The 20621-nt window shown below is 42.1% G+C and overlaps 1 protein-coding gene across 1 annotated transcript in view; it reads right to left on the reverse strand.

Moving 5' to 3' along the window:
* Positions 1–6610: 6610 nt before the first annotated feature.
* The window catches only part of CD80 (CD80 molecule), a 30728-nt gene continuing 16717 nt past the window's right edge, over positions 6611–20621 (reverse strand). The window contains exons 3-5 of the mRNA XM_069471973.1: positions 20468–20546; positions 11503–11820; positions 6611–6963 (exon numbers count right to left, since the gene is read on the reverse strand). Coding sequence (XP_069328074.1) covers positions 6611–6963; positions 11503–11820; positions 20468–20546 — 750 coding nt within the window. The remainder of the gene's footprint in view (positions 6964–11502; positions 11821–20467; positions 20547–20621) is intronic.

Genomic DNA, 20621 nt, shown 5'->3' on the forward strand with positions numbered 1-20621 from the left:
AGAAACCCTGAACTAGAGAGGTGAGGCTGGAGAGTTTGTATCAGAAACATCCAGACCTCTCTATCCTACCCATGAGATGAGTTGTTCACAGCAGAGTCTCTAGTGACTTCATGGAGCTTTGGCATTTTGTGTGTGTGTGTGCGCAGAAGCCTGAGAAAATCAAATGTTGGTCTTCCAGTTTTCTTTGCTCAGTATACATGATTTCTACTGCAGAAAAGGGCTGGTACCCCTTCATGGTGATTATGGCTATAGCTCTGACCTAGCAGTTCCTTTTCATTTACTCGAAGAGATTGAGGTCAACATATATATAAGGCCAAAAATGTAATTCATAGGGTTAAATATCTTAGCCATCTTTCATCAACCATTTCTGATCTTTCATCCAAAAATGTATTGTGAAGAACTGAAAATTGTTAAAATCACACATGGCCATGTAGTTTCTCAACATTATTAGTGCATCTCGCCCTCCTTAAAGAAAATTATTCTTGACCCCTCCCCCCCAATCTTGTCATTCTACCTTTCTTCCAACTCCAAATCAAAAATTAGAATGTCATTTAGCATCAGAAATGTTTTCAAATTAGTTAGTAAACCTCAGAGTCTCAAAAAAATGTCAAGTTAGGGAAAAATAAAAGGACTAAACTGGAATGTGTCTTGAGGGCAGTGACCTCTTGTCACGGCACCTCAGAGAGATGCTGATAGAGTTTGGCTTCCATGAATTGAGATTAGGATGAGAGTACTATAGTACTTACTGTACTTATGGTAGCATATTCCTGCAATGATTACTGCAATGATTACTGCGAAGATTACTACAGTGGAAATCCCTGTTGCTAGCAGGATTGTAGAGGTCTGGAATGAGGGCGGATTATCAGGAAAATCCTCTTGCTTAGCTGTGGAGGGAAAAGAATAATGTCAGCTGTAATGTGTTTCCCACTGCCCGATAACCCATTCTATGCCTTTTCTATTCATGCAACTGTGGAGTATTCTTTATGTCTTTGCCTGGTCAGCTCTCCAATATGCAGCTGCTAGCATTTTTCTTGCCTAATTCTTTAATAAGACATACACTGTGGGCAACTAATATTCAGAAGTCAGATATTAAATGTGAAAAAGACAATCTGAACTTTTGCATTTTACTGTGTTAAGTTGCCATAAAAACGATTCTAAGGAGATACTTTTTAAAAAATTTTTTATTTCAGCATATTACAGGGGTACAGATGTTTAGGTTATTGCCTTTGGCCCACCTGAGTCAGAGCTTCAAGCATGTCCATCCCCCAGACGGTGCGCACAGCACCCATTAGGTGTGAATATCCCCATCTCCTCCTCCCCCCTCTCATCTGCCCAACACCTGATCAATGTTATTACTATATGTACACTTAAGTGTTGATCAGTTAATACCAATATGATAATGAGTACATGTGGTACTTGTTTTTCCATTCTTATGATACTTCACTTAGTAGAATGGGCTCCAGCTCTATCCAGGATAATACAAGAGGTGCTAGATCGCCATTGTTTTTTGTGACTGAGTAGAACTCCAGGGTATACATATACCACATTTTATTAATCCACTCATGTATTGATGGACGTTTGGGTTGTTTCCACATCTTTGCAATTGTGAATTGTGCTGCTATAAACATTCTAGTGCAGATGTCTTTTTTATAGAATGTCTTTTGTTCTTTTGGGTAGATGCCCAGTAATGGGATTGCTGGATCAAATGGTAGTTCTACTTGTAGCTCTTTGAGGTATCTCCATATTACTTTCCACAGAGGATGTACTAGTTTGCAGTCCCACCAGCAGTGTATGAATGTTCCAATCTCTCTGCATCCATGCCAACATTTATTGTTTTGGGACTTTTCAATAAAGGCCATTCTCACTGGAAATAAGTGATATCTCATTGTGGTTTTGATTTGCATGTCCTTGATGATTAGAGATGTTGAGCATTTTTTCATACGTTTCTTGGCCATTAGTCTATCTTCTTTTGAAAAGTTTCTGTTCATGTCTTTTGCCCACTTTTTGATAGGGTTGTTTGATTTTTTCTTACTGATTTTCCTGAGTTCTGTATAGATTCTAGTTATCAGCCCTTTATCGGATGTGTAACATGGGAATATTTTCTCCCATTCTGCAGGTTGTCTGTTTGCTCTCGTGATAGTTCTAAGGAGATACTTTAAAACACATCTTGTTTTCATATCTAATTTTTATAGCTGCTTTTACTATGTATTACTAATAATTAGTTGATGTTGTGTTCCAGATATACCATATGTTTTTTTCTAACTCTGTCGTGCCTTCTCCTTTTCTCTTAACGTGTTCTCTTCACATGCACACACCCTCCTACCTCACGGTAGCTGCCTAAAGCTGCAAGAACCACTTTGCATTCACTTTCAGATGCACATTTTTCAACTTACAGCCTAGAGCTTCTGGAAGGACAGAAGAGGCCCAGCAAAGAACTCAGAGCAAACGTGGCTTGGTCTTAGGTGGAGCCATCCTGGAAGAGAGCCCTGCAGTCTAGCAATCAGCTGCAGTCTCAATCCCACAGAGAACACAAGGGGGACATAAGGAACCATGTGGGTGGGGAGGAGAAAGGTGGTGTATGTGACACTGCCATCCATCCCTCCTGATCAGGAGCAACAGCTACACCATTTATTCTTCAACCTCTTTGAGGAATAGTTAGCAGCAACATCTGGAGAAAGGGCAGGGACACAAACTGAAAGAATATTAGCAGTCCATCCTCTTCTGGCTTCTCTGAAATAGCTTACAAATAAATATTAAACATTTACTAACTTATTTATGTTTATTTTTCTGATTATCAAGCCTAGTGGGTAAATTTCGTTCTTTAGCTTATTAGACTTCTCATCAGCATCTGGCCTCTTGGAAGCTTCTCCTCCTTGGACTTTTATGATACCACATCCTGCTGTTTCTGTTTGTTGCACTCAGTTTTCCTTACAGATCTTTCTTGCTCTTCTGGTCCTTTAAATGTTGTTGTCCGCATGATTCTATCTGTGGTTCCATTCTCTTCTTACTGGTCCGTCTGCCCGGGTGATATCCTATCAAGCCACAGCCAAGGCTTGAAATGCCATCTGATTTTTAAATCTGTATATTGTATTTCTGATCTCATTCTGAGCTGCAGATTTGTAGTTCCAGCTGCTGACTAGATGGTGGGACGCCAGCATCTCCACCTCTTTACAATTGAACTCACTATATTCTTTCCAGAGCCTACCTACCACCCATATTCTCCCATTTCAGTGAATGGCAACACCATTTAGTTACCTAAACAAGAGTGAGGTGTTTTCTTTGGGCTCACTTCCCAGTAGGCTCCCATGTACTTTGTAGTCTATATTCAGCATACCTCTGGAATTTACTGCTTTTTCCCAAATCTCTTGCAGCAACTACCTTAGTTGAGTTTTTCCCATCTTCCACTTAGTAGTCTGCAAATTGGTCTCTTTGCCTCAGGTTTCGTAGGCCCTAATAACTCCTCCACATTTCTGTCACGGTAATCATTCTAAAATGCATATTTGATCACAGTGCACCCACCACTTAAAGACAAGGCACAGTTGCCTTTTCCTTTCTCTCTAAAACACCTGATTGCATTGAGACATCCGGTGATCACCAGGGTTGTCCTCTACATCAGAATGACACACAGAATAACAAAGAAGCCTTTGCTGTTATCCTGGGAGTCTAGAAGTCATAGGCTTTGGCTCACTCATTAGTTCCTCTCAGAGGCCACTCCACACCCATCTGCAAACCTCATTCAGTCTAGAGATCGTGTTAATGTAAGTGAGGGAAAAGATGCGCCAGTAGCGGCAAGCCGGCTCTGCCATGATGCCTGCTAGAAACCTGGTGGGATGCAGACGCAGAATCCAGAGTGCGCAGTTGAGTGAGGGCATCTCACAGGTAGCTTATTAGATACCAAGAGTTCCACTCCCCATTTACCTCCTTCCAGTTTATCAGGGGTTAACAAATTTGGCAGGCCTAACCTAAAAGAATGATATACCCAATCTGTTTAATTAATAAATTTGAAGTTTTTTTTCCAACTCAAGTATTTATACAGCAAAGCTTTACTCACAGTGACCGGTAACATTTCTTTTTTTTTTTTTTTTTTTTTTTACTTTACTTTTTTTTTGTTTACTTTTTTTTTTTACTTTTTTTTTGTTTGTTTTTGTTTTGTTTTGTTTTGTTTTTGAGACAGAGTCTCACTCTGTTGCCCAGGCTAGAGTGAGTGCCGTGGCGTCAGCCTAGCTCACAGCAACCTCAGACTCGTGGGCTCAAGAAATCCTACTGCCTCAGCCTTCCGAGTAACTGGGACTACAGGCATGCACCACCATGCCCAGCTAATTTTTTCTATATATATATATTTTATTTGGCCAGATAATTTCTTTCTATTTTTAGTAGAGACGGAGTCTCGCTCTTGCTCAGGCTGGTCTCGAACTCCTGACCTCAAGCGATCCACCCGCCTTGGCCTCCCAGAGTGCTAGGATTACAGGCGTGAGCCACCGCGCCCGGCCAACATTTCTATAAACTATACACCTAATGGGTATTTGTTTGTGCAAACAGCCCTTAACTACCCATAAATCCATTATTTGCTTTTGAATCCTACTCTAAATAATGCCTGCATTCCGACTGAGGAGATTTGAAGTATTTATACACTAAAGCTCTCCTGCCACAAAAACAAAACCTATAAATTGGCAAACCACAGCACATGGGCCAAACCTGGCCTACCACCTGTTTTAAAACTAAAATTTTGTTGGGACATAGCAATGTTACTCATTTATGTCTTGACTAGGGCTGCTTTTGTGTGCTACAACAGCAGAAATGAGTTGTTGCAACAGAGACCGTATGAGTATAAAGCCTAAAATTATTTACTGTCTGGTTCTTCTCAGAAAATTTTGCCAACCCCAGTCATAGAAAGTCACATATATCCACATTCCAAGTCTAAATAATGTCGAAAGTAAAACATGATTCAAGCTACTATTACTGATTTATCTCTGTACTACTCCCCACCTTTAGTCGAAATAATCTAAAATTGGTTAAATAGTGATATATCAATAAAGTAAAAATAAAGCCTGAATTAATAAACTATCCTTACTATATGATTCAAGCCTCATTTAAATAATTTTTTTACAATACATAAAAGATAATTGAGAGTTATGAGTTTGGAGTGAGTGTAAAAAAAATCATGTCAAAATTTGGTTTATATTTATATTTTCCCAGGAAATTTTATCTCATTACCCATTGAGAAAAAAAAAATGAAAGAATCTACCTTAAAATTAAAAGATCTAGAGTAAATCATATACTAGAATGAACTACTAGACCATCTAAAATACCTTCTCAACTACACGAGGAAGATATAAGACATATACAACATATAATATATAATAACATCATATTATATACTTATGCACCACTGTATAACAAACCCAGTGTATTGTTTCTTCTTATGCAGTCACAAAACCTATCTTTGGGAGTGGAACTGGGGTTTGGGGGAGAGGCCTGGTGGTCTTCCATGCAAGTTAGGCAAGTATTTCAAGTATCTGAGTTCTCCTATAATAACCCATTATGGGCTTAACGTCCATATATTTATGTAAACCTAACTTTTTTTTTTTTTAGACAGAGTCTCACTCTGTTCCCCGGGCTAGAGTGCCGTGGCATCAGCCTAGCTCACAGCAACCTCCAACTCTTGGGTTCAAACAATCCTTCTGCCTCAGCCTCCCAAGTAGCTGGGACTACAAGCACGCGCCACCATGCCCGGCTAATTTTTTCTATTTTTAGTTGTTTGGCTAATTTCTTTCTATTTTCAGTAGAGACGGGGTCTCGCTCTTGCTCAGGCTGGTCTCGAACTCCTGACCTCGAGCGATCCTCCCGCCTCGGCCTCCCAGAGTGCTAGGATTACAGGCGTGAGCCACCGCGCCCAGCCATGAGTAGTTTTTAAAAAGCACATCTACCCACAAAAGATAATGATTTGACACCCTGGGACCATGGGAAAGGTGTCCTAAAACAAAGTACCAAAGCCCTGAGGACAATTCCAAAGAAGGGACAAATTTTAGTGTTTTCAATAACAACAATATTGTTACAGTAACTTTCTAAGATGGCTAGTTGATGGATAGCAGTTGTTAGGATGTATAAAATTTAGAATGTTTATTAAAAGGAAATAAAATTAGTCTAGTAATAGTATCACCACACCTTTTATATAGTGACTTTAATAAGTCACTATAGCACTTATCGTGTCTAAAAATACTATATCAATACTATCAAAGTCAATATGACAATTCCAAAATGCATCTGCCTGAGTTATAGTCATTCACAGCATAATGACATTTTGATCAATGACGCACCACATATATGATGGTGTTCCCATAAGATTATAATACCATATTTTTACTGTACCCTTTCTGTGTTTAGGTATGTTTAGATACACAATGGTAAAATTGAGTTAAAACTGTTACCATTGCCTCCAGTATTCAGTACAGTAACATGCTGTCCAGGTTGGTAGCCTAGGAACAATAGGTTCTACCATACAGCCTAGGTGTGTAGTGGGCTGTGCTATCTAGGTTTCCATAAGTGCACTCCATTAGGTTCCCAGGACAAAATCGCCTCATGATACATTTCCCAGAACATAACCCCATCCTTAAACAGCACATGACTGTATTTTCTTTACAGATTCTATACAGTAGAAACCCCCAGAACAATATCGCTTACCTGTTTGCCAGCTGTAGGTCTGTGACACTGTTAAATCCCCATACTTGATGAGACACACGAAGCTGTGGTTGCTTGTCACATTGAAATCCAGCTCACTGCTAACAGTGTAGAGTTTAGTTTCAGGATCTTGGGAAACTGTTGTGTTGATGGCATTTAATTCCTTTTCATTTTCCAACCAGGAGAGATGAGGCTCTGGAAAACCTCCAGAGGTTGAGCAAGTTATTCTTCTAATGTTAGAAGATGGAGTTTCAGAGGCAGTTATACTAGGTTTAGGGAAGTAAGCTAAAGAAAGAATAAGGATATAATTACATATATTTACATATCTGTGGGGGGGTTATATTCTTAATAAATTATCCAGCTTTAATGAGAATAATAAAATGAGATGTAATTTGCAACTTCCCATAAATCACTAATAATTATGTATATAATCCAAAGAATAACTTTGATTTGAGTTGGCTACATCAATTCTTTACCACTTTTGGTAGAGATAGGAGGGTACTTCTTAGAGAAAGGAGAAGTAGGTTATTGTGAATAAATGTTGCCATAAGTACTTGCAATTGTAGGAGATGAAGAGAAAAATAATAGACATTTATTGAGCTTTTGTTTCTTAGGTCTGGACAGTACCTCATTTTGTATTCACAACAACCCTAAGAGGTGGGCTGTAGGTCAAAAAAGGTAATTTAATATGATTTAACCTAATATAATTTTCATTTTATAAATAATCAAACTGAGGTTTAGAGAAATCATAACCAGCAATGGCAGAACTCCAGTCCTTGGCTGACACCAGAGCCTGTCTTTTCATGGCCTTTCCTTTCCTTCCTTTCCTTTCTTCCCCAAACTTGAGGTAAACAAGTGGCTCTCTTCCCTTTTATCTATTTATTTATTAAACTATAATGAACACCTGTGAGCCCACTGTCCAACTTGAGGCTCAGAACACTGACAGTAACTTAGGTCAGTCTACCTGGATGGTCTCACCTGTCCTGTCCCTCTCTTTCCCCTCACCTGCAGTAACCATTACCCTAAATTTGTGTTTTTTTTTTTTTTTTTTGAGACAGAGTCTCACTCTGTTGCCCGGGCTAGAGTGAGTGCCGTGGCGTCAGTCTAGCTCACAGCAACCTCAAACTCCTGGGCTTAAGCGATCCTACTGCCTCAGCCTCCCGAGTAGCTGGGACTACAGGCATGTGCCACCATGCCCGGCTAATTTTTTGTATATATATATTTTAGTTGTCCATATAATTTCTTTCTATTTTTAGTAGAGACGGGGTCTCACTCTTGCTCAGGCTGGTCTCGAACTCCTGACCTCGAGCGATCCACCCGCCTCGGCCTCCCAGAGTGCTAGGATTACAGGCGTGAGCCACCGCGCCCGGCCCTAAATTTGTGTTTAATATTCCCTTGCTTGTTAGAAAGTACCCTTATACTCAGAAAAACCCATGTCCAAACTGTACAACATTGAGCTATAATTTCAGGCACCACACTTTACTGGTTCCCTTGCTGTTTTGATATGCTTAAAAGGGCAGAGAGGCTTCCTAGCATTCCTCCAAGGTACTTGAGGCACCTTTTCATTTGTAGATTTGAATCCCCATCAGATACTAAAGTACACACCAAGCAAAGTATAGGGAAATGACTGCAGAGAACTAGGAGAAGGCTCCCCTACCTTCTTGCTAACTTATTCTTAAAGGATTCAACTTCTCAGCATGAATGTGAGGATTCAATCCCCCCATACCTCATTCCAGAGAGACCCACAGAGATGTTGTACAGCATAGTGGCCATCAAGAGCAGGTTTTAGAACCAGTTCTGCCTTGTGACCCTGGGACAGTGACTTAACCACTAGTCTTAGTTTGTTCATCTACAAGATGGGATATTAATACCTGCCTTCCAGGGTTGTAAGAATGAACTGACGTCATTAATGTAAATCACTTAGCACAGAGCCTGACACACAGGAAGTCAGGTGATAGATTTAGGTAGGTCCTAAATTTGTCCTCTCTTAGATGAGTCCCCTCATTTAAATCAGGTTGCCAGGTGAAGGCTTCCAGGAATGCCTGGTGGCACCAGGAATAATGAGGAAAGGGGGAAGTCATGACAAATGATTGTAATTGCCAGGAAAGGGAAAAACCTGGATTTGGTTGGTGTTTTCTTAAAGAACCTTGTCCCTAAATGAAGTTTGACATGTTCTTGAGCCATTTTTAGTTGGCATTATCTCCTACTTGTTAATCTATCCTGTAAGACCCAAACCATTACACCAGCGGCTGACATCAATAATACTCCCATTGTTTCTTAGAACACCAATGTCATGTGTTATAACCAGGAAGAACAAATCTAAATAACTCATAACCTAAATTATGATTCGTGTTCATTTCTGTGCTCTGCTTTTCTAAGAAATAAATTACAAGAATGTCACACATACCAGGAATTATATTAAAAATCATCTTGTCAAGGTCTCACTGGGCTGAGAACAGCCTCAGGCCTGTCTCCTGTCCTTTCTATAAAGTGATCTGTTTAGGGTAACCACTCCCAGGGGCTTGCAAGACTCTGTCTTTTGTATTTCATTTTAGTCAGTTAACCCATGATGTTTTCACCACTCTTAATGGGGAAGGGTAAGAATGATTTATGAGAGGAAGAGGTGCACATGTTTTAAAAAGTTAAAAATTCATTAACCTGGTTAATTTGTTATGGTTAAAGCTAGTTTGTTATGGTTATAGCTAGTTCTCAAATGTGCAGGTTAAAGGAGGTTTTCATATACTGCTATGCTGATAATATATTATCATTTTACAATCTTAGACAAATGTAAGGTAACCAACTCGTCCTATTTGCCTGAGACTTCCCCAGTTTTAGCACTGAAAATTTTGTGTCCCACGGAAACCCCTCAGTTCTGGGCAAAAGAGGACAGTTGGTCACTCTGGCCAAATGAGAGCTTGTTTAATTCCTTGCTTCTCAAACTGTGGTTCTCAGCAGTAGCACAGGCATCATGGGGGAGCTTCTTAGAAGTGCAGAATCTCAGATCCAAAGCCCAGACTTGCTGAATTTAAATCTGCATTTTAACAAGATCCCCAAGGGATCCACAGGCACATTAGCATTTGAGAAGCACTGCTTTTAATTGACTCAGTTTCCAACAGGGGAAAATTAAGCAGGTGAGTTTCCCTTACTTAACTTTTGTGCCCCCACCCCTTTGAGGACCCCAGCAATCTCATGTTGCCCCTTAATTGTCCTTGGTCTCCTACAGTAATCTGCTATGAGGGCCTGCCCTCCCTGAAACATTTCCTTTTCTCTCTCTTGGATTTTCTTCTTTTTACCTGACCTGAGTCTATTTCTCACAGCGGTCCCCAACCTTTTTTGCTCCAGGGACCAGTTTCGTAGAAGACTATTTTTCCATGGACTCGGGTGAGGGGGGGGTGGGGCGGGTGCTGGGCAGGAATGGTGAGGGATGGAGAGCAGCTATAAATAAAGATAAAGCTTCCCTCTGCCCACCTCTTGCTGTGCAGGCCAGTTCCTAACAGGCCATTGACCAATACCGGTCTATGGCCCAGAGGTTGGGGACTGCAGTGTTAGAGGAATATGTACCTAATGTAATTAACTAATACAGGCTAATATGCTTGTGGTGCCACCTCCCCCAGGTAATACATTTTCTTTCTTTTTTTTTTTTTTGCAGCAAAATGTTTGTTTAGTTTGAACATTTGGGTGCAGATGGGTGGAGGCTGAAAAATGCGCCCACACATTTTCATTTTAAACAGGGATCTTGTATGGGAAAAATGCTGAAACTAACAGAAATAGCTATAATGATGAGAATTTCAGAAATTAATGCAGGTGAAAATTTTGGAAGAGGTAGGCTTCTTAGTAGTATCCCTCAAATCACATCACCATATAAGCATTTGTTGTATCCTTGAGTAAGAGAAAACACAGAGTGGAGTTTAAGATAGTTCCATGTAACTTTTGCATACCCCCTAAGTTTTAGGTGTGTCTGGGCGCTACAGGTAAAGATTCATAGCTAATGACCAAAGCAGGGACAGTGAGGGATTCACTAAGGATCTGCTGAAGTTATCAGTTATCAAGGTTAATCATGTTTTATTAAGTAAAAGGTTTGTTTTTCACTAAAGGCTCAATGCCCAGGAAGAAAAAGAAATGTGTTTGAATTTCAGGTGTGAGAGAATGGCCCAGGGCTGTACCTGCACAAGGGCTGGGCTCCTTCAGTGTCCTCTGGTACTACCACCTGTGACTAAAGCTCCTTCCCTCCCAAGATGAGAAATGCTTGCCCTTTACGGTAGGTGTATAAACAGAGCTTTGGTTTGTGAATTAGTTTCCTTCAAAGTTATGCATCCAATTCTCTAAAATCTAACTTTGCAGAAGTGACTGTTAGATGAGAGCTCCAAATATGCAATAAGTAAATTGTCACTTTGAAAACAGGACAGTAAAATAGCCATAGTAACAGACATTCAAATACTGCTTGAAAAGATTTATGCCAGCATCGCTCTTTCACCTTTTCAACATACTTTCACTGGCATACATTGCTGGATCAAGTGCAGTGGATAGTACGGCTACATCACACCAAAGATGTCACCTGGTGATTCTGAGGCTCTTTAGGTCATTACAGTGCCCCAGGATGATTGTCATAGGGGGGTTGTCAAAGTACAAGAAATACACATTAATAGATATTTCTAGGACCTCTTGAGAAATCAATTAGGGTTTATTGTAAAACTAGAGATTGAACCCTAAGAAATGAAAAGAAGTACATCCCCCTTTGGTAAAATTTCCACCTAAATCAATAGGCATGCTCTTTAGGGCATTAAGAACCTGCTGGCCTAGAGTAAATCAGAAAATCCCACCAACCTCTGATTGATAACGTCACCGAAGTCAGGTGTTCCCGTTTGTAAGACCCTTTTTCAAGCTTCTGAACAACGCAAGTATATTTGCCCATGTCGGACAGGCGCAGATCCAGGATCATGATGGAGAGGTTATTAGTGATGTCAATCACGGTCCGGTTCTTGTACTTGGGCCACACTTCCGTTGACCCAGGTGTGACACTCAGCACCATATCATTCTCCTTTTGCCAGTAGATGCGAACCCTTGCCAGTTCTTTGGCAGAAATGTTGTAGTCACAGGACATTATTGCCATTTCTTTCACTGCCTTGATCACCTGGCTAACACCTAAGGAGAGGCAAACAGAAGATTTTATATTTATTAAACACGATTCCTGCATGAGCAGGAATCCAGACTTGGCAGTAACAGAACTCAGGGGGTTGTATCTAGTGACGAAGTATGATCAGAGAATCCAGCTTGATTTTTTTTGGTCCCCAGTGCTTTTTATCCTCCCTTCATTTTTTCCATTGTGGCAAAAAAAAAAAAAAAAAAACCCACAACATAAAATTTACCACCTTAACCATTTTTAAGTGTAGAGTTCAGTAGTGTTAAATATTCACGTTGTTGTGAAACAGATCTCCAGAACTTTTCATTTAACAAATCTGAAAGTCTATGCCCATCAAACAACTGCCCCTTGATCCTCCCCTCAGCCTCTGGTAATTGCCATTCTGCTGTTTTTTTCCATGAATTTGACTTTATTTATTTTTCTGAGATAGGGTCTCACTCTGTTGCCTAAGCTGGAGTACTGTAGCACAATCATAGCTCATGACAGCCTCAAATTCCTAGGCTCAAGCAATCTTCCTGCCTCAGCCTCCCAAATAGCTAGGACTACAGGAGTATGCCACCACACCTGGATAATTTTTTTTTTTTTTTTTTGTAGAGACAGGTCTTGCTGTGTTGCCCAGGCTGGTCTCAAACTCCTGGCCTCAAGTGATCCTCCTGCCTCGGCGTCCCAAACTGTGAGGATTACAGGTGTCAGCCACCACACCTGGCCTGAATTTGACTTTAGATACCTCAAACAGTATAATCATACAGTATTTGCCTTTTTATGGTGGGCTTATTTGACTGAGCATAATGCACTCAATGTATGTTGTAGTATATGAAAAGACTTCCTTCCTTTTTAAGGAATAGTAACGATATATTAAGGATAATGAGTGTGCAAATATCTCTTCAAAACCCTGCTTTCAATTCTTTTGGATATATATACCCAAAGTGGAATTTTGGGGTTACATGGTAGTTCTATTTTTAACTTTTTGAGGAACTTGTAGCAGTTTCACCTCCAATGCTTTTTAAAGGTTTTAGAAGTCATTGTTTAGAAAAACTAAATATGATTGCATAAAAAAATAAATTTGGCTTTCAAAACAATTAAGACATATCACTAAAATCAGATTCATGGACAAATCACCATAATATAACCACCCCCCACCTTCATTTTTCTTGAGGATTTTCCAATGGCATGCAGGATTTGGAATCAATATGAGCCTTTTCTCAAACCAGGCAATTTTTAGTCCTCTTATTTCTTATTTGCTTTATCTAGCATAATGCCATCCCCAAGAGAAGCCAGCCTTGACCAGTACACTGGGGAGAGTGATGGTGGAGGCTGAGGTGTTGCTGCCCCCCTCTGTCTACATGCCCTGTGTTGAATCATCTTCATACCATCTGTCACCTTCTTCTATTTGCTTCCTCTATGGCTGCTCTATGGAGGGGAACAAGTGCTATTTCACTTAATCCCCCTAACAACCCCATGAGATATGTATTAATATCCCCATTTTACAGATGAGGCAACTGAGACTTTGAGAAGTTCAGGAAGCCAAGGGCAGGGCAGGTAGACCTAAGATTCCAAGTGCCTATGGCTGAATTTCTTTTTCCTTTTTTTTGAGACAGAGTCTCGCTCTGTCGGCCAGGCTAGAGTGCCGTGGCATCAGCCCAGCTCACAACAACCTCAAACTCCTGGGCTCAAGTGATCCTCCTGCCTCAGCCTCCTGAGTAGCTGAGACTACTGGCGTGCACCACCACAGCCGGCTATTTTTTTTTTTTTTTTTTTTTACTGTTTTTAGTAGAGACGGGGTCTCACTCTTGCTCAGGATGGTCTTGAACTCCTGAGCTCAAGTGATCCTCCTGCCTTCGCCTCCCAGAATGCTAGAATTACAAGCGGAAGCCACCGCCCCGGCCCCAAGTGCCTATGATTCTGCAGTCGAGAGGAAGAATAAGGGAGGGAGTGTTTACTCATCAACAGCACCAAAATTCCTTATCAGACTATGTTTTTGATTTTTGGTTCAGAAGGCTTAGTCACTTTTCCCATGCTGCACAGAACCTAAAAGCACACTCTCTTAGGCCCCAGCGCCTCCCCACGAAGTGCTCTCCCGCTGTGTGTTCCTTGCCCAGTACCCCCTTGAGCCACAGAAATCCCTGCGGGGAGGCCCATGTCCACGGACCTCATTTCCACGCCCTCTCTCATCTTGCGCAGCAGGATCGTGGGGCACTAGCACCTTTCCATCTCACCAGCTGTTCTCAGGCCTCTGTCAGACTGGTTATGGCCCAACCACAGCACTGAGGAAGAGGGTTTTGTGCTGGTGGGTATTTGCATCACAAGGCGAGGTACTCAGAATGTGGCCAGTCGCTGCTTTAAGAAATATAAATGAAACTGAGGGGGGCAGAAATGAAAGGATATATCTGAAGGGAGCATATTTCAAAGTGAAGCTATTATAGCCAAAGATCAAGCTACAACCCAGACCAGACACTCTTAGGGATACAAGGAAAGCAAAATGATACGTAAAAGGAGCATGGAATATGCATTCCTGATGACTTGGCATCTAGCCCCAGCTCAGCCACTTGCTGATTAATCTGTTTCCTTATCTGTAAAATGAGTATGATATCTACCCCCCAAGATCACTGGAAAATAAAGTTCAATTAAATGACATGAATAGAAAAGTCCCAAGGACATAGAAGGTCTTCTGTGAGAGTTTCCTTTTTTCTCTCTCCCTCCTCCTGCCACCAACTCCTGCCCTCTGATTCCTTTCATCTCAATCAGGGACTATGTCAAATACATAGGAGTCTGGGTTTGCTCTGGGCCAGACGGACAAAGCAAGAATGGGGCCCATTCCTCTGGGGCCCCAAATAATAGAGGTTTTCCCCGCTGAACTGTTTGTTCCTGCCCCCAAATAACCCAATGTTTCGAACAGATTTTGACATGTGGTGACGTTTGCAAAGGAGAAATCGTAACTGAAAGAGAAGCTAACTAATTTCAATGACTGTTCCTAAGGAGTTTTTGTCCAGCCATGTGAGGAAAAGTGTGGGTGTCTCTCTAAAGGCCACAGCACACCATCAATGGGCTGCTTGATGTTCCTCTCTGAAGTCCGCTTCTCACCAGACACTGCTGCTGAGGAAGAACCAGACTAAGAAGAGGAACCTAAAATCTTCCCGGTGATTTGGGAATTCCCACAGGGACCCGGCTTCCATACGCGGGGGCTCCACTACACAGGGACAGAAAACAGCTGAAACATCTCTGAAGGGTGTTGTCTGCCTCAGTGACTGCGGAGGGGATAGTCATTTCCCAGAAATCTCAGCATTACCGTCTAAAACCCGGTTAAATTTCTGAGCTTGCTTTGCCATTTTACAAATGGTCACGGTAACACCTACCCAACACAGGGGGTGTGAGGAGCCAAACAAAATACTGCATGTGAAACTCCTCCATAGTACCCGGGACATTAGCAAGGACATCGTCCTTCCCAGAAACCCACACAGCCCAGGTCTCGCTTTGCTCCCATCTGCTCTCGTGACCCCTTGTCAGAGAGGCCTTCTCTGACTCTCCCTAAACACACCGCTCTCCCTGAGCCCATCCATCCTGCTACTCCTTAGTCTCTTGCCCTGATTTATTTCTCTTCAAGCTTGTCTCCAGCTGACATATACTTTTACAAGTGTGATTTCTATTTACATGAAATATATATGATATATAATTACTTACGGGGCCATGAGAGCAGAGGCTTTGTTCAATTTGTTCATTGCCATATCCGCAGTGTCTAGAACAGGGTCTGGCCCATAGTAGGTGCTCAATAAATACTTGCTGACTGCGTGCCTAGACATTAGGAGATGAGGTCTGGCTCATCTGCTACATATGAGAATCATAACCTTGAACAAGTTGGTTAAGCTCTTTGGGCCTCAGGTGCCATTTCTATAAAACGGGCATAATCCTATTGCTATAATTCAACTGCGTTCCCCCAAGTTCACGTGTTAGAAACTTAATCCCCAAGGAAACAGTGTTGAGAGGTGGAGGAACATTTAAGAGGTGATTAGGACAGGAGGGCTCTGCCCTCAGGAATGGATTAATGCTGTTATCTTGGGAGTGAGTTTGTTATGGCGGAAGGAGCTTCCTTACAAAGGATGAGTTCCACCCCCTTCCTACTCTGTCTCTTGCACACGTTCCCTTGCCCTTCCGCCTTCTGCCATGGGTTGATGCAGCAAGAAGGCCCTCACCAGATGCAAACCCCTCGACCTTGGACTTCCCAGCCTCTAGAACCTTATAGTAAATAAATCTCCGTTCTTTATAAATTACCTAATCTTAGATATTCTGTGATAGCAGCACTAAACAGACTCAGGCAACTATCTTCCCTTCTACACATAATTATCACAGGGATCATACGAACCCAGATGGGAAGTGCTTGTTAACCATAGAATGCTATACAGATTTTTGATGGGGTCATTCTCATGCACAGCAGCCTACTTTGTTGCACCACACCCAGGATGGGACCAGCACCACCACGGTAACTGGCTGATGCTTGGACTGAGTTGAGTGCCCATAAGTGGCAAGGGTGCCCATCCTGCATTCACGCCAGCAGCAGTAGAAAGGGGCAGAGGCGTGAGAGGAGAGGGGGAGAGAAGACAGAGATAAAAGGTGATGCTGCTCACCTCTCCTGATGAATGTGTGTACACTGCCCACCTGTGTGGCACATTGGGGACACTCACAGTGCTGTCCCCAGCCCTGCCTCTCCTGACCCCTCGGCCACCCCCTTGCCCTGACCACTTTGACTCCCAAGTGCTAAATCTGCGAGAGGATTTACCAACAAGTATAGAAACCACAAGTTTTAGAGAAATAATGCACCTCTCAAGAACTCAATCTACAAGAGAATATTATCTGGCCATAAAAATGAAGGAAGTACAATACATACTACAACATGGGTGAAACTTGAAGACATAATACACAGAGAAAAAAGGGCACAAAACATCACATATTATAAGAAATGTCCAGAGACAAATTCCTAGAGACAGAAAGTAGCTTAGTGATTACCAAGAGATGAGGGTAGGAGAAAATGGGAGTGCCTGCTAATGGGCATGGTGTTTCTTTTTGGGATGATGGAAATGTTCTGGAATTAAATAGTACTGGTGGTTTTACAACATTGTGAATACACTAAAAACCACTGAATTGTACACTTTAAAATTGTGAGTTTTATGTCATTGCAAATAAAACATGCAGGGAAAAAGAACCCAGTCTAGGAAGACACGAATCTTCCCTAACCTCTCCATATAGGATGGAGGCAGTGTGGATGCAGCGGCCTCCCCAGGGCACTTCCGCTGAGTTCAACCCCAGCAGCAGTCAGAGGGGCTGCCGGGTGGGGGGTCTGAGCGCTGTTCACCACTTCTCCTGGTGGACAACAGAAAGAAGCAGCCGGCACAGCATCTGAAAACTCACCCAGCGACCTGACATACGTGACATCACTGAGGACTTAAGTATGCTTTAAATAAACATTTTCCCTGGCTATAAAAGAAACATACATTAAATTTTGAAAGGCTAGAAAAATATAGAAAAATATAAAATTCACCTATTGTCTCATCACCTGAAGATTTTACAGTTGATGGTTTGTGTACACCCTTCCCATGGAAATGACCTTTTTGGACAATTCTTCTAAGCATGTGATTAAGTGAACCAGCAATGACAGGGCTGATGTTGGCCCTAGGCCGGGTGCTAATCACACAAGGAAGATAAGGTGTATCTGCTCTCTAGCAGCCAGCAGATTTGAGACTTGTCACCTGATTGTTATGTCGCTCCTGACTTTGTCTTCTTTTAAGACTCAGCTCTCATACTCTGTATAAATACGATCCTTACTTTTTTTCTCTCTCTGAGTAGTATTTATATCCTTAAAATGCTCAGGGGTCCAGGCATAGTGGCTCATGCCTGTAGTCCCAGCAATTTGGGGGGCCGAAGCCGGAGATCGCTTGAGGCCAGGAGTTCAAGACCAGCCTGGGCAGCATAGTGAGACCTCTATCTCTACAAAAAGTAAAAAAAAAAAAAAATTAGCTGGGTATGGTGTTGCATGCCTGTAGTTCCAGCTACTTGGGAGGCTGTGGCAGGAGGATCTCTTGAGCCCAGAAGTTCAAGGTTACAGTGAGGTATGATCATACCACTGCACTCCAGCCTGGGCATAGAGCAAGACCCTGTTTCTAACCAAAAATGCTTAGGGACTTGAACAGCTCTTATCAGGGTAATGATGGCAAAAATTGTCACTTATGGGACCCCTTTACTGGTAGCATTCTGACAACAGTGGTACACTTGTAACAATCGATGAACCTACGTTGATGCATCATTATCACCCAAAGTCCATAGTTTATGCTAGTGTTCATCACTCTTGGTGTTGTACATTCTGTGGGTTTGCACAAATTTATAATGACTTATATCCATCATTACAGTATTACATGAAATAGTTTCACATCACTAAAAAAAAAAAATCCCCTGGGCTAGAAACTGCAATTTAGCAAAACCCCGAGGTGAGTGGCATGTACAATTAAAGCATGAGCAGCACTGGGGCAGACCATGCCCCTCCCCTGCAGAGCCCTTCTGGCTCCCCAGCGCTCTCCACACAGCCTGCAGATTCCTGACCTAGGCGCCCAAGCCCTGTGGGGTCTGGCCCCTGCTCCTGCCCGGTCTGGACCTATCCTTCCGTCTTCCTCCAGCTCACTTCCCTCCTCGCTGGCAGGGGAAGAGGGCACTTCCTCTGACAGGCCTGTTCCTTGCCTTCAAAGCATTTCTCTCTGTTTGTTGGTCACACATTCATTTGAGTGACTACTGGGTTGCTTTTCTTCTTCCTCTCAATGACTATAAATTCCATGAAGGCAAAGGCCATGTCCATTTTGCTCACAATTTGTCCCTAGGACCAAGAAAAATCTCTTGTATATAGGAGATGCTCAATATTTGTTGAGTTAATGATTAAACAGAAGAATGAACACCTGTGCCAGACTCATCCTCACCTTTGTGCCTTTGCCCAGGCCATTGCCCCCCCCCCCCCAGTCTCTGTCCATTACCCATCCACGTCCATAAAGCCCCCACTGCTCCAGCCCAACCTGGTCCCTCTTTTCCCAGATCTTCGGCTCTTTCAGTCAGAACAAAGCACTTCATTGCTCGTTGCTTATTTTATGTGGGTTAGTTTTGCCTTCCCCAACTAACATATGCAAACCTCTTTAAGGGCGGGAATCCTAGGCCCACCGGGCACACAGTAGGTGTTCAGACATAAGGAGCTCATGGATTGGTTCCTTGACTCTGTCACAGCAGCGATAAAATCTGCATGTAGCAGTAGCACAAGGTGCTTTCCTAAACATCTTTCTTTAGCTCAAAGATTATCTCCTTCTATTTACCTCTGACCCTAATTTTCCTGGTACAAGTGCTAAAGCCTGGGTTTTAATTTTCCTTTTTTCTTTCTCTTTTTTATCATCCTTTCTCTCAGTTCTGGAAAGCCTGTACAAATTTCCTTCTAAATATTTTCAATTCATTCAGACTCTCCAGAAGACTAATTTGGGAGCATTTCCTCAGCTTCTCAAAAGAAAATTGTAAGTGCTGGGAACATAATATAACCTTCAAATATATACAAAATCTGATGTATAAGTTGTGAAACTTAAGCCACGGTTCTCTTGGTTCTGCAACAGGGGATAATAGAAAACTATACAACTCTGGACAGAAAAATTAAAACGACCATCATGGCAGACAAGTAATCTGTGTGCTTCCAGCTCCTCTTCCCTTCCCTCTGCCCGCTCTCCACACCTCAGACATCCCAGGCAAGGCTCCAGTGAGCAGCTTTTAAGACAAAGACTTTGGATAGTAGGGTCTTTACAGACTGGGAAACCACGCTGGAGCCCAAGCCTCCTCTTCATTTTGGGGAAACCCGGAGGTATGCTACTCCACAGGAGGCACATCTTTTGTTTTATGACTTTAAAAAAAAAACAGAACCATCCTGCCAGCAGGAGGAGCCCCACCCTTCTTGGCAGTCCTGCAAGTTCAGCACCCTTAAGACCACCAGAGCTGGAACAAAAGCCTCTAGAAGTAAAAATATTATTTGCAGGACACATATGAAATACTATGCATCAAATTAAAAATAACTAAAAATACAATTTTGTGCTAAATCTGATACCACTTAATGTCAGATGTCAGTGTTGAAAAAGGATATCAAGCACCCAAAGGGTAAGAATAAATATCAAGAGAAAAGTTTGACATCCAGAAGATTATATTCCTAACCCCTTCCTCCTTCCTCCGCCTCAAACCAGAAAGCTCATCATCATTCAACTTTAGAAGCAGAGCACTCTGGCTGAGTGGTGTCAAGGAAATGGAGTTTGGGAACTGGACCCTGAGGCCAATGTTCTTCTCCCTTCTGGCATCACAAAATGTAAAGGAGCATCTAGTTGTTTCCTTCAGAATCGGCTTTATACTTTTGTTAAAGTGACATTGTCCCACCCTTCTTTTAAGGCCTGGATTCTTGAGTTAACTTGGCCTCTAACTTGCTATGTGACCATAAGCAAGTTCTTTAACCTCTTTGGACACAGTTTTCTCATCCTTAAAATGTACTGGAAACACCCTGAAGGTCCCCTCCTGCTTACAGGGTGATGGAAGGAAACAGCACAAAGAACACTGAACCCTGTAGCAGTGGACTCAGTTAAGTTCCTGAAAGTTGCTTACCTGAACAGGAGTAGCAAATACCAGACAGCACCAAGAAATTGAGGTATAAACACTTGCATACTTGTGTGTAATCCATTGGCTTAGGTGAGAGATGGAAGCCAACAATTTAGACCCGGGCACCTCCCAAGTATGAAGCAGGCAGGGCTGAAGACAA

This window comes from Eulemur rufifrons, chromosome 7 (genome assembly GCF_041146395.1).
Source record: "Eulemur rufifrons isolate Redbay chromosome 7, OSU_ERuf_1, whole genome shotgun sequence".
Lineage (NCBI taxonomy): Eukaryota > Metazoa > Chordata > Mammalia > Primates > Lemuridae > Eulemur > Eulemur rufifrons.